A 14,958-nucleotide genomic window follows, 5' to 3' on the forward strand; every position below is an offset into this window, starting at 1 on the left:
TGCTTAAACCTACAATAAGCTAAACTGAAACACCTACCCCAGGTTTAATTTAAACACTGTGGGTTGTGCAATCCAGGTTTAATACTTCAGCATTTATTTTCTGTTTTGTTTGCTTCTCCTGGAAAAGTTATTTGTTTTGTCTTTGGTTCTTCTGCTTTTTCTAGGTGGTTTTCTGTTTCCGTTTGCAGGCTGTGTTTTAGATGGATAAATAATTTAAAAAGTGTTCCAGTTTCCCAGTTATGACTATCTGCTTTCCATGTTGAGCATTTTCCCGCAGGTTTTTCCCACCACATTGAGAACATTTAAAGATGTGATTGAAGCATTTTTCCCAGTTTTTGTGCCTTCCATATGGTGCGCTTTCCCTCTTCTGGACCATGTATTGAAGGGCCTCACTCATTTGTTTCTGAGGGATCTCACTTTCCCTGTAAATGAACACTTTTAATTTGCTTTCTGAGCTTGGTTTGCCTCATAATTTGTATTATCTTAATTAGAGTTAGTTCTTCTCTTGTTTGCAAGACATTTGATGGAGCTTCAGGTAGGAACTCAGTGACAATATGATCATGAATCAATTCATCCCACAATAGTTGCAATTTTTTGCCAGTTTGTGCAGATCATTAATGAATGAATCCATGGCTTCACCTGATTTTATTTTTGTTTGCTGAATTTTGCCCATTTTTTAATTATATTTTTGGAAATGCTAAAATATGAATCAAATGCCTGGAGGACTTTCTCATAAGAACTTTAAGTAGTATTGACTACCCACACCCCCTGTCTTATTATGTTTTTGGCAATAGGTCAAATTACATAGAGTAAAGACTTGATCCTTCTGTTCCTCTTCGTGCAAACCAAAAGCAGACCTGGAAAACCAGTTTCTCCAATTGTTTCAGTGCTGAGCTTGTGAGCTTTCAATGCTTCCAAAGGTCCTAGGAGTGGCAGGTAAATCCATTGATTGCACTAAACTCTGTACTTGTTACTGTTTCACTGGTGTTATTTTCCACCTGTTCCTTTCATCCTTCTTTCAAAGATCTGTAGGCTTGTCAGGTCCATAGGCTTTTCTTGGGGTTTTTCTGGGTCCTTTACTCGCTGACCTTTGCCATTACGTATTATCATGTATCCAAGGTCTAAATGGGCTCTTCAGTGTCTGTCTATTTTCCCTAAAGAAGCTACTCAGAACTATTGTTTGTTAAAACCATTAATAATTATTTACAGCTCTACATACATCCTAGGAACTCTGCACAAGGTTGGACTGCTCCTCCCTCCAAATCTCTGTTACCTAATCATGTGTCATTATATCCTAGTTACATCAGGTGCTTCTGATGTTACTTTTCTTCTAAGCTATTCTATTATTCTAGCTCCTTTATTCTAAGCTGACCAATTTGATGCCAGATACTTGCTAATCTGGTCCCCACCAGCAAAGCTGAGGAGACAAGGCCCAGCACCAGTTTCTCTCAGGGCAACTCAAATTCCCTACTGGGCCCCAGACTAGTGCACATTTTGTCTGAAATAATATGTGCCGATTGCTCTCAATTCTATTGCATAATTGCTCACAGCAAGAGTCTCAGATGAGTCAGTGAGACAGACAAGTGATGTGGGAGGAAAATTGTGTGGAAGCCAAATTCAAAAGGATAAGGCCAATTAAAGAGGAGCTTTTCACATCATTGAGCAAACTACACAAATTCCTAGGGACCTCAAAGGGCATGTCAAATTATAAACAAGCTTCATATATAATGTGTCTAAGAAATGGCAGGCAAAGATTAAAGGAAAGGGTAGCCTTGCTGTCAGCATAAATTTGGAACAAGGAATATAGTATGGAGAAATGAACATATGAATTAACAGCAGAAGTAGGCCACTTGGCACCTCAAATTTACTCCACCAATCAATAAGATCATGTTTGATTTGATTGTAACCTCAATTCCACATTCCCCAATAATCTTTCACTCTCTTGCTTCTTAAGAATTTATCTAGCTCTGCCTTAAAGGTATTCAAAGGCTGTTTCCATTGTCATTTCAGGAAGAGAGTTCCAAACACTCAGCCCTCAAGGGAACAAAAATCTCGTCTCTGTCTTAAATGGGTGATGCCTTATTTTTAAACAGTGACCAAGGGGGTTCGCTGTTTAAAAATAAGGGGGGGAAAGATGTTTTCTCTTGCCGGATAATTTAGAACAAGGGGGTTCTAGATTATCTGGCAAGAGAAAACATCTTTCTGATCTTGGCCTTCTTGTGATCCCTCAGAATCTTATATGTTTCAACCAAATCATCTCTTATTCTTCCAAATTCCAGTAGTTTCAAGCATTGACTGTCCAGCCTATCTTCATAAGACAACCTGCCAGTTTCAAGTATTAGTTTAGTAAACCACCTCCAACTGCTTCCAACGCATTTACTTCTTCCTTAAATAAAGAGACCAATACTGTACACGGTACTCCAAATGTGATCTCACCAATGTCTTCCATAACTGAGGCATAACCTCCTAACTTTTGTATTCAATTCCCCTACTGTCCCTCCTACCAGGGGAATCAGAGCGGGCAAGAGATGGACCATGAGAAGGTCCTTTGACCTCAGGGGAGATTTTTTGGTTTCAGGATGAGCGAGCCCGTAAAATTCTGCCCATTAAGATGAAGTCCATCAAGACTTGGGAATTTGACAGTCCACGTCTCTGACAATTTGCTAAGTACCACTTCCCTGGTAATTAATTTTTCTGAGTTCCTCCCTCCCTTTCATTTCCTGATTTACAGTTGTTTTTAGGATGTTACTTGGATATGTAGTGAAATTTAGTAGGTACCCTTTGTTCAAGGCTGCTAGTGTGAAGTTGGTAATGCATGAGGTGCTTGTGGAGCAGCAACCTGTTCATATCAGTCCACAGTGTCAATCTGATGGCTCAGTCTTGTGCCTGTGTAGCTATGCAGCAAGTATCAGGTTGAGCTATCCACACTATTGCTTCATGGGCTATATAGTCGCTGCAAGTGTTTCTTAGGCAGAACAGAAATTTTAACAAAAAGATTTTGAAAGGTTTTGATATGCCTATTTTTGTATCTTTTGCTTAGTTACTGACTATTTTGCTTTGAATGTTGACTATGGAAAACTGATGCAACTGAAAAAAACAGAATCTCAAAATGGAAATAGCTGCTTGGACTGAGACGTTGGTCTTTTCTGGGTGTGGTACATAATCCTCAAAGAATTCTTCACTAACCAGTGCCTTACGATCATTGTGTAATTGTATACTATTGGGTGAGCGCCTGAAATATGTTTGGTTGAAAGATGTACTGCATTGTGGTTTCTCAGTTGGGTATTCTGGCTGCTGATATATATGGTTGTGGCGAACTCCCCAACCCTCACCCACACAAGAATGCTGGTTTAGTTCATTTGAGGCTGGCAGTGAAACATATGTTGATTCAACCGGGTACCTTTCTGGGACCTGTTCAATACAATACTTCTTTAATGGACTGACCTTGCTGAGCAACAAAACGGCGAGTGCGTTTGACATTTTGCCTATCTTTTGGAAAAATCTCACATTCAGTGGTCTTCGTCTGGAAACAACTTGTTTTAGAAATGATAAAAGAAGTACCAAATACGGAAATAACATGTAAATCATGCATGAAGAAATTATGGAATTTTCCGTTAGTTCAAGCACGGGTAAAGTTATTGCTGGATTATGCTTTGCGCATAGATCTTATTGCATGTTTACTGCTTATTGCAATATTTTTCCATTATTGAAAGAGCCATGTTTATAATAATTACTCCACGTCCACATTTACCTCGTGGAATTTAACCCAGCTGTAAGGGATTAGGGCAATGACTGACGCTCCAATTAAAGCAATTAGTAAGGGTGGGTCTGATTAAACGAAGCTGTGCTGGATTTTCAGAAAGCTTTAGGCAAGATTCAACATTAGCAATTAATAGTTAAGGTAAGAAGTCATAGGGTTGAAGTTGTGCAATCATTGGCGAACATCCCCACTTCGGACTTTATCATGGAGGGAAGGTTATTGATGAAGCAGCTGAAGATGGTTGGGCTTAAGACACTACCCTGATGGACTCCTGGAGCTGAGATGACTGACCCACCACAACCACAACCATTTTGCAATGCACCAGGTATGAATCCAACCTGTGGAGAATTTGCCCCTGAAATCCAATGATTCCAGTCTTGCTAGGGGTCCTTGATGCCACACTCGACCGAATGCAGCCTTGATGTCAAGGGCTGTCGGTCTCCTTGTATTAGAGGAATGGCACAAGTGGATGGAGGTGGGTATTTGCTTGTGGGTGAGAGATGGATGCACAAGGCTGCTGAAAGGATTTGTAAAGAAAGTTGTGTCTGGTATGCTTGGAGACGGAGAAGTAAAGGCTGTCTTGAATGCTTTATATTTATAATGAGTCTGAGCGCTCATAAACCACACGGGATTGTTAAACCATAAGAAATTGTAATTATTTCTTCTAGTTTAACAATCCCACGGTGGTTTAACCACTGTGAAGAACAGATAGTGGGAAGAAAGATAAGCAATGTTACGGATAAAATGGGCACTAGAAGGACAGGAGCAGCAGATACCTTGGAAAACCACCATCCGGAGGTTCCCCTCGAAGTTACTCACCATCCTGATTTAGAAACCTATTGCTGTTCCTTCACTGTTGCTGGGGTAAAATCCTGGAATGCCTTCCCTGACAGCACTGTAGAACAAAGAACAAAGAACAAAGAACAACACAGCACGGGAAACAGGCCCTTCGGCCCAACAAGCCCGCGCCGCCGTCCCACTGTCTCAGTGACCTATTCATGATTTTAGTCTACGCCTAATGTGCGAGGATCAGGGAGGTCCAATATAGGGACAATTTGTTACCCAATCAATCAGCCTAAAAGCACATCTTTGGGATGTGGGAGGAAACCGGAGCACCCGGAGGAAACCCACGCAATTAATACACTGTAGGTGTACCTACACCTCAGGGACTGCAGCACTTCAAGAAGGCAGCTTGTCACCACCTGCTGAAGGGTAACTAGGGACGGGCAATAAAATGCTGGCCTACAGCAGTGCCCATATCTTGTAAATGAATAAGGCATTATCAGGAGATAGGGAACATGTGGTGTAGTATCACAGAGGTCAGGGCTCATAAAGTAGGGACTGTGAGATTGTGTGTCATGATCCTGAGGCTGAAGAGACTTAAGACCCAGCAACTGTAATTTCAGGGTATGAAACTGGGGAGGACTATGAAGGAATAACTGCAATCTGCCAACAAAGAATTGCCTTCTCAATATGCCAGACTCATGAACTGGGGGTAAAGCACAATGGATGGCAATGGGTAGACCATCACCAAAGGTTAGAAATTGAGTGGCCACAAATTGGCGTAGGTGCTCTAATCCTTGTGTGGAAACATATAAGTATGGTTTTAGAATCATAGAATTCTATAGTGCAGAAGGAGGCCATTCAGCCCATCGAATCTGCACTGACCACAAGCTCACCTGGACCCTATCCCACAACCCCATGCATTTACCCCAGCTAGTCCCCCAAACACTAAGGGGCAATTTAGCATGTCCAACCCATCTAATCTGAAAATCTTTGGACTGTGAGAGGAAACTGGCGCACCCAGAGGAAACTCACACAGACATGGGGAGAATGCGTAAACTCCACACAGACAGTGACCCGAGCTGGAAACTGAACCCGGGCCTCTGGTGCTGTGAGGCAGCAGTGCTAAACACTATGCCACCATGCTGCTGAAAAATGACAAACAAAATTAGCAAACAGAATAAAGTAAATAGAGGAAGGTGATTCGCTCTGTGTTGCCACCTTGTGATGAGAGGCTGACAGATTTGGTATGACAGCAGTTTCCCTTTATAAAATTGTAACATGAGTCGTGATGCACAAAGTAGGGAACAGGACAGAAACAAATCATGCAACCCAACTGTTCTATATCAGCACTCCTGTCATCCCTCTACATTTAATCCTATCACCATATCCTTCTATTCCTCTCTTGTTCTTGAAACTGTCCAGCTTCCCCTTAAATGAATCTATGCAATTTCCCTCAACTATTCTGATTGCAAGTGGCAAATTACTTGCACAAAAATGTTTATTATTGACTCCATGTTGAATTTATTGGTGACTAACTTATATTTATGACCTCTGGTTCTGGACCTCCTGTAAATTGAAACATTTTTCCTATGTCTACCCCAGTAATTCCTATTATTATCTTGAAGACTTCTACCAGGTCACCTCTCAGCCTTCTGTTTTCTAGAGAACATTAACATGTTTCGTTTTTCCAGATAACTGTATCCTCTCAGTTCTGGTATCATCCTTGTGAATAGTTTTGCCCCTTTCCAATGTCTCAATATCCCTCTATAACATAGAGGCAAGAACTCCAACTGTAGTTTAACCAAGAATAGAAAATGCTGGAAATACTTAGCAGCTCTGGCTACACTTGAGGAGAGTAAAGCAGAACTAATGTTCCAGGTCTGTGAGTTTTCCGCAATTATTATGCAACAAGAAGAATAAACCTGTACAAACAATGGCTGGTACATTTGGGGTTTTATCTGTCATATACTGCATAGATTTGAGACCTCTACTTAGTGCAAAAGTACATCTACTGTTTTACATTGATAAGTTTTGTCAGCAATTACTTTCCTCAAAATACAGCTTAGACTGAGATAGTCAGCACTGTTTCATGAGGGGTAAGTCTTGCCTCACAAATTTGATTGAATTCTTTGAGGAGGTAACTAAGTGTGTAGAGGAAGGTAGAGCAGTTGATGTCATATACATGGATTTTAGTAAGGCGTTTGATAAGGTTCCCCATGGTAGGCTCATGAAGAAAGTAAGAAGGTGTGGGATAGAGGGCAATTTGACCGATTGGATAGGTAACTGGCTGTCTCATAGAAGACAGAGGGTGATGGTGCGGAGGGAAAATTTTCAGACTGGAGACCAGTTACTAGCGGTGTACCACAGGGATCAGTGCTGTGTCCTCTGCTATTTATGATTTTTATCAATGACTTGGAAGGGGGGGTTGAAGGGTGGGTTAGTAAATTTGTTTATGACACCAAGATTTGTGGAGTAGTGGATGAGGTGGAGGGCTCTTTTAGACTGCAAAGAGACATTGATAGGATGCAGAGGTGGGCCGAAAAGTGACAGATGGAGTTTAACCCTGATGAATGTGAGATGATTCATTTTGGTAGGACAAACTTGAATGCGGATTACAGGGTCAACGGCTGGGTTCTGAGGAATGTGGAGGAACAGAGATCTTGGGGTTCATATCCACAGATCTCTGAAGATTGCCACTCAAGTGAATAGAGCCATGAAGAAGGCCTATACTGTGTTAGCATTTATTAACAGGGGGTTTGAGTTTAAGAGCCATGGGGTTATGCTGCAACCAGGCCATACATTGGTGAGACCACATTTGTGTGCAGTTCTGTTCACCTCACTATAAGAAGGATGTAGAAGCATTGGAGAGAGTGCAGAGGAGCTTTACCAGGATGCTGTCTGGTTTGGAGGGTAAGTCTTATGAGGAAAGGTTGAGGGAGCTGGGGCTTTTCTCTTTAGAATGGAGGAGGATGAAATGTGACTTAATAGAGGTTTATAAGATGATGAGGGGGATGTTCAGAGACTATTTCCTCAGGTAGATGTAACGATTAGGGGGCATAACTATAAGATTCATGGTGAGAGATATACGAGGGATATCTGCGGTAGATTCTTTACTCAGAGTGGTTGGGTTGTGGAATGCACTGCCTGCTGTGATAGTGGAGTCGGATACTTTGGGAACTTTCAAGCCGTTATTGGATAAACACATGGAACACACCAGAATGAAAGGGAGTGGGATAGCTTGATCTTGGGTTTGGACATAGCTCAGCACAACACTAAGGGCCAAAAGGGCCTGTACTGTGTTGCCCTGTTCTATGTTCTAATCAGACAGAGTTAACATAGTTTTCTGATAGGAGAATCATAATTGACAAAGTTATTTCAGGTTCTTTCAGGATATATCCCTTTATCCAGCAGGGTGGATAAAGGGAAGCCAGTAGTTGTAGTATATTTTGATATCTAAAATTCATTCTATAAGGTGCTGCAAAAAGAATTACTACACAAGATAAGAGCGTCGCGGGACATACAGATACAGTATCTCAAATCCTGCTCCCTAAAAACTGGTGATATCTGAAAACTGGACATATTTTTAAGCTGCAATGCCTGAATTTAAATTATTATCAGATGATAAAAGTAGCTTACTGGCTTGCGCAGTTAGGTATTGTGCTGATATAGTGGGGTACTGACTAGTATTCAGCTTTATGTGTCTGTCTCTTTCCATGCTCCAAATGGTCCAAGTGAACCCACAAGACCCAGCCCAAACTCCCATACCAGTAAGATCCAAAATCCAGCGAGGACTCAATCCTGAAGTTGCTGGTTTTGTACTGTGCCTGTTTATTAACATGATGAGTGACTAACAAACAAGAAGAGCTGGGACTCTTTTCCCTGGAGAGACGAAGGTTGAGAGGCGACCTGATAGAAGTTTACAAAATGTTGAGAGGAATAGATAGGGTGGACTCTCAGAGGCTATTTCCCTAGGTTGAAATGGTTGCTACGAGAGGACACAGATTTAAGGTGCGGGGAGGGAGGTTCAGAAGTGATGTTAGGGGTAAGTTTTTCACTCAGAGGGTGGTGAGTGAATGGAATCGGCTGCCGTCAGTGGTGGTGGAGGCGAACTCGCTGGGGTCTTTTAAAAGACTTCTGGATGAGTTTATGGGGTTTAATGAGATTGAGGGTTATAGATAGGTCTGTAGGTTGGTAGGTGTTGATGTGATCGGCACAACTCGTGGGCCGAAGGGCCTGTTTGTGCTGTAGTGTTCTATGTTCTATGTTCTAAGAAGTAGAGAATTGAGCTAAATGGGTCAATTTCAGATTTGCAAACTGTATCTAGTGGCATGCCTCAACTACTTATAATCAATTTAATGACTTTGATGATGGGACTGACTGTTTTGTAGCCATTTATGCTGATGATGCAGAGAGAGACAGAAAAGCAAGTTGTAAGGAGAACACAGAGTGCAAAGAGGTATAAATAGATTCAGTGAGTGGGAAAAAGTTTATCAGCCAGAGTATAAAGTGGGAAAATCTGATGTTGTCCACTTTGGCAGGAAAAGTAGAATAATATTTATCCATAGATCGTGGCATGTAAGATGACCTGAAGTATAAGGTAGACCCCGTTCTATTTACTTACGTGGCGAAAAACTGCAGCAGGCGACGGTGCAGAGGGACCTCGGGGTCCTTGTGCATGAGTCGCAAAAACCCAGCTTGCAGGTGCAGCAGGTGGTCAGGAAGGCTAATGGGATGCTGGCCTTCATAGCGAGGGGGATTGAATATAAAAGTAGGGAGGTCTTGCTGCAGCTGTATAGGGCATTGGTGAGGCCGCAGCTGGAGTACTGTGTGCAGTTTTGGGCGCCGCACCTGCGCAAGGATATTTTGGCCCTGGAGGGAGTGCAGAGGAGGTTTACTAGGCTGATACCGGAGTTGAGGGGATTGAGCTATGAGGAGAGGCTGAATAAACTAGGCTTGTACTCGTTAGAGTTTAGAAGAATGAGGGGAGATCTCATTGAGACGTATAAGATGATGAATGGGATGGATAGGCTAGAGGTGGAGAGACTCTTCCCGCTCAAAAAAGACAGTAGGACTAGGGGGCACAGCCTCAAGATAAAGGGGAGGCGGTTTAGAACGGAGTTGAGGAGGAACTTCTTCACTCAAAGGGTGGTGAATCTCTGGAATTCTCTGCCCGTTGAAGTGGTGGAGGCTGCCTCGCTAAATATTTTTAAGAAGCGGGTTGATGGGTTCTTGATAAGAGAGGGGATTAAGGGTTATGGGGAGAGGGCGGGAAAGTGGAACTGAGCCACAACAGATCAGCCATGATCTTATTGAATGGCGGGGCAGGCTCGAAGGGCTAGATGGCCTACTCCTGCTCCTATTTCTTATGTTCTTATGTTCTTATTATTTGTCCGAAAATCATGTTTTTGCATATATAATCAATGTATAAGTCAATTCTCCTTTTCAGCTGTGAAATGCCATACTTGCATTTTTCACCCCAGAAACATACAGTCAGGACATGAAATAAGGTGGGTGATCTGAGCTGCCTTGCAAAAGAAGATGCAGGAGAATTTAAGACACCCCAATGCAGAACAGATTGCGCATGATAACCATAAACAGAAATGAATCCTCCTGCAAAGAGAATGAACTACAAAACTGCTTTCAAGCAAAAGTTGTAACATTTGCTAACTCATGAAATGTGCCACAGTGCAGGGATTTGGTGTGAGTGAAAAGCTGGTATGAGAGTGGAGAAAGACAGTGACAAATCAAGGGGTCTCTCCCATATCAGCAACTTTGGAGCAGCCTCCAGTGAGGGTGGTCATTACAGTAATGGTCATTACAGTGAAAATTAGGCTGTTTGCTTTGGAATAAGAAAGAATGTTCACAGTAAGGGAAGATTATAAAGACTTTAGGACGAAATTCTTTCCATTACTTAGTCAGCTGTTAGCTGGAGGGCAGCTTCAAAAGACTGAAAAGAAAGATTGGTTAAATTTCCTTTCACACAAAGGTTTGTTCCAAAAGAAAATGCCTACCACGGGCCATGGTGGAAGCAGAATTTATAGTAGCTATTGAAAGGGAAATGCATAATTATCTGAAAAAGAAAATGAAAGGAGATAGACATCACTTAAATGTTATGGCACCTGAACTTTGCAGAAATGATTGTGCAGAATTTTTCCAGAATTTAGCAAGTGTCAGTTTCAGTGTGAGAATGGTATGAATATCCACCTGCCCTGAACTGCAATTTTTAGTCACTTTTGGAAAAAAAATTCCCCCGTCCTGGGGGTCATCTGAGCAATTGTATCAAGGGCACACTGCAATTAAACAGCTCCACAGCTCTTGCTGACAGTCAAGCCTGGAGGATAGCAGCAAAGAAGCCTGCATTTTGTTTGGGGGGGGGCCTTCAGCCATCTGCTTGATGCTGTAGAGGAGAGAAGGGGAACAATTTAGCCTCAGGCTGGCAGGAGAAATTCCAGCAACATCACCAACCCCTCCTGAGTGACAGTGGCAGCACTGGTCAGTGCCAGCTCTCTTCAAGGGGACAGGGGTACAATGCTGCAAGAAGATCAACTATCTACTTCCTTCTGCCAGGGTAAATGCTTCCTGTCTCCTCTCTGCGCTCCACCTTGCTGTCACCCCTCGGAATGTCATCTCAAGCCCACGTGCTGCCACCTTGCAGTTCCTCAGTACCCGAACTATGACCACAAGCTTCCTCACATCCCCAGGAATCCTCTCCTCACAACCCCTCCCTGCTCACGCACTGTGCCCACTACAAAACTGCTTTCAAGCAAAAACTAACTTTTTCACAAGACAAGTTTCATCAACATTTGACCCACTAGGTGGCCAGTTAACATCATCCCCATTTTTGTTACTGCAGGAGAAGCTTGCTCACAAACACTGTGAGCAAGCAAGGATGGAAGGTCGGATACCAGAGCTGAAGATCCTGAGTCCTTTTGAGGAGAAAGCTGTGGAACTCATAGGGAAGGAGATAGAGTGGGCCTGTACTGGGAGAGAGGTGCGCCTATGAGGGAAAAGTGAGGAGCCGCTACAGTGAGGAGGTCAAACGTAGCCAATCTCAAGTGATTTTTGTGCATCCCAGACCATTGCCCTGGCCGTACATTATTACCATGTTCCGTTGCTTGCAGGAACATCACCCAATAAGCCTCGCTGGGCCACCAGGAGTGTCCCACTGCCCACCCTCAACACGACCTTAGAGGAGATGGTGTCACACCAAAGATCTGTCAGAGTTATCACCTGCAGTGGAAGATTGAAGCAGGCAAGCTATTGGGCCACTCTCTGGTGAGCAATACACTGCTTTTGATGCACATTATGGGGAGGAAGGTAAGTCCCAAGCAGTCAGAGGTTTGCTGGATCCCAGGACACAGCTGTGACCAGGCTGGTTCCATACCTCCGGACAAGGTTTTCCCGCAGCTGCAAAGGCAGAGCCAGGGACAGCAGGATTGTCAACGACACCCTGTGACTGCAAGCTGAATGGAAGAGTCCCAAAGCCTTCTGTTGCAGGAGATGGTACACAAACCAACCTTGCAAGAGTGGTGTCTGCAATGGAAAGGCAAGCACGTGGTGACAAATCCATGGCAGGAGATGGCTGAAGCAAGGCTCAGTCCCATAGCACCATGGCTGAGGACTTAAACTCCATGGTATGACAATGGTAATCCTCCAGGACTGGCAGCACTAGATGACGGTAAGGCTACTGGAGCTCAGTGCAGCTGCTCCTCCATCCCATGGAGTAACCCAGGCACCCATAAGCACCCAGAAGGAGGAGGACTTGCTGGAGCACATCCCAGGGCCTTTCATCCAGGAGATCCTGGGAGCCTTCCTGTGCCTGATGCAACTCAGGCATCGTGGGGAGGACAGAGTGATGATAAAACACCATTGCCACCCAAAAATAGACCGCGGTCCTCTAGGTCTCAGCCCTCGAGGACATCCGCCAAGGGCATCTCAGGCAACAGGACATGGAAGGCAGCAGGCTGCCTCCACTTCTGATGTACATCCTGGGGACACACCTAGACATAATGGAAGGCTAAGAAATTGTAGGGGCACAGCGTGGGCATGGGTGAAGTTAGGTACTAGTAATTGGAGAACATTGTCACTTGATAAATTTTGAGATGGGGTGTGGGGGCAGGGGAGGGTGGTGCTGATTGATCCTGAGTGGCAAGTGTTGCGGTCCTGCAGAGAAGCTACTGCCTTGCCTCTTGATCTCATGCAACCAAATTTAGAGGCCTGAAACCTGAGGCTTAATCAAATTCCTTGACTTTGAGACGGTGGGGAACTGGCATTGCTAAGGGTCAACACTTGATGGCCAACTAACGTCATAAGTGTGAGTCTCAGGGATGCAACAGTGCATATTGCTTTCTCCTTCAGGAAGAGGCAGAGCGGATAGGCACACTACTCAGTCAGGCTAGATAATTCAAAGAGTTCATTGTTGTCATCTCCCTATAATCAAGTCTCCTGGACAGCTGATCAATAGGTTTACATTCCCTTTCCTCTCCCCATCTTCTTCCCCATCCTCTTCCCCCTCTCTCCACCCAAACTCAGACAGATATCGAGTTGGTTTCCCTTCCAGTGTCTCATCCATTCTATTCATCTGGCCTAACTCAATGGCTCATCATATCCCAAACCCCTCCCCAAGCCCACGTGCCCCATAAACGCCCTGGCGCCAGACATCACACTTGGAGTACTGTGCGTCCCACTTGGAGCACTGTGCGCAGTTCTGGTCGCCTCACTACAAGAAGGATGTGGAAGCTATTGAGAGGGTGCAGAGAAGATTTACAAGGATGTTGCCTGGATTGGGTGGCATGCCTCATGAGGATAGGTTGAGGGAGCTAGGTCTTTTCTCCCTGGAGAGATGAAGGACGAGAGGCGACCTGATAGAGGTTTATAAGATGTTGACAGGTATAGATAGATACTTGGAGGCTATTTCCCAGGGCTGAAATAGTTGCTATGAGAGGACACAGGTTTAAGGTGCTGGGGAGCAGGTACAGAGGAGATGTCAGGGGTAATTTTTTCACTCAGAGGGTAGTGAGTGAGTGGAATCGGCTGCCGTCGGTGGTGGTAGAGGCGAACTCGTTGGAGTCTTTTAAGAGACTTCTGGATGAGTACATGGGATTTAATGGGATTGAAGGTTATAGGTAGGCCTGGTAGGAAGGGATAGGATCGGCACAACTTGTGGGCCGAAGGGCCTGTTTGTGCTGTGGTGTTCTATGTTCTATCACCATCCTAGACTCCCATGCCAGTGACTGCATACTTGCACAGCATGTTCTGCAACTCACACAGCTCTGTAAGTAGAGTTACAGCATAGACAGCAAACTCTGAAAGTACCAATACCAACCGCGAATCTCCCCCCATCCTCCACCATGAATAAAGCATTATGTCCCTGACAGCTGGTCTCTTTTTTCTCTCTCATTCCCTGACACCCTCCCCCAAACCCCCCAGTCCCTCTTCCTGGCACTGCACAGTGGCCTCTGTCCCTCTTAACTCCCTGGTGCTGAGTGGAGACATTAGTGCTCAGCTTCTGCCTCCCTCTCAGAGATCATGGTGCCTGGTTCCCATTTTTAAAGAGCAGGAGTTATTAGTATCTGCATGATGTCAGAGCTGGTGGGTGGGAAGACTCAATGATGGCTGAAGATGCAACATCAAGCCTGTTAAATAGATGTTAATGAATTACAATTAATGTGAGTCAGATCTGCATACTTCCTGATTGCATCATCAAATGGGGGGCTTGGCATTCTGAAATTTCACCGGCGCAAATCCCATTTTTGGCCTCTCATGAAATTTAATGACTATGACAGGCTAAATTACATCCATATTGTCTGAAATATCATTTCATATGTTCAGGATTCTTTCCCCTTTCCTATCCCTGGTGTAACTGTAGAACAACTATAATTTTACATTGAAGTGGCTAATTCAGTAATTTCAGGAGTAGTGGAGAGTATTGCTATGATGTCTCTTTTTCATATTTGTCAATTAGCTGATTTTTTAAAAAATTTACCATTTGTACATCAGATATTTCCATCTGTCGTGATTTGTATGGTGTAAGTTGAAGAAACGCATGAGCTTTGCAGATGAGTGAAGCCAGAGATCTTCTGTCAGTTCTTTCACAAGGCTTTTGGGACAACTTCTTGTGAATTTTGTTCTGTTTTCCAAACTCCATCAGTCATATTGAAGTCACATTGTTAGTAGTTAAGAACATGAGCCGGTTGCAAAGTTGAGTTTGTGAAGTTGGAATTTGATGTTGGTAAAGATGTAAAAATTGTAAAAATGCTAGAGGGGAAAATAAACATTGTGTGGTCCCTCTTAAAAGCTGGTGTTTTGTTTCAGTGCTTGGAGATGCAAAATACTTCCAGAATCCAAACTGAAACATTTGTATCAAAAAGTCTTGACAAGACCACCTGTTTTTTTTCATCTGTCAAATCAAT

The 14,958-nt window shown here is 43.7% G+C and overlaps 1 protein-coding gene across 1 annotated transcript in view; it reads right to left on the minus strand.

The window, feature by feature from the left end:
• gfral (GDNF family receptor alpha like) overlaps nucleotides 1-14,693 on the minus strand; it is a 132,949-nt gene extending 118,256 nt beyond the window's left edge. The window contains exons 1-3 of the mRNA XM_080193172.1: nucleotides 14,532-14,693; nucleotides 11,931-12,079; nucleotides 3,445-3,533 (exon numbers count right to left, since the gene is read on the minus strand). Of these exons, the coding sequence (XP_080049298.1) occupies nucleotides 3,445-3,533; nucleotides 11,931-12,079; nucleotides 14,532-14,693 (400 nt within the window). The remainder of the gene's footprint in view (nucleotides 1-3,444; nucleotides 3,534-11,930; nucleotides 12,080-14,531) is intronic.
• Between the last annotated feature and the right edge of the window lie 265 nt (nucleotides 14,694-14,958).

This window comes from Carcharhinus amblyrhynchos, chromosome 7 (assembly GCF_965287045.1).
Source record: "Carcharhinus amblyrhynchos chromosome 7, sCarAmb.v2.hapA, whole genome shotgun sequence".
Lineage (NCBI taxonomy): Eukaryota > Metazoa > Chordata > Chondrichthyes > Carcharhiniformes > Carcharhinidae > Carcharhinus > Carcharhinus amblyrhynchos.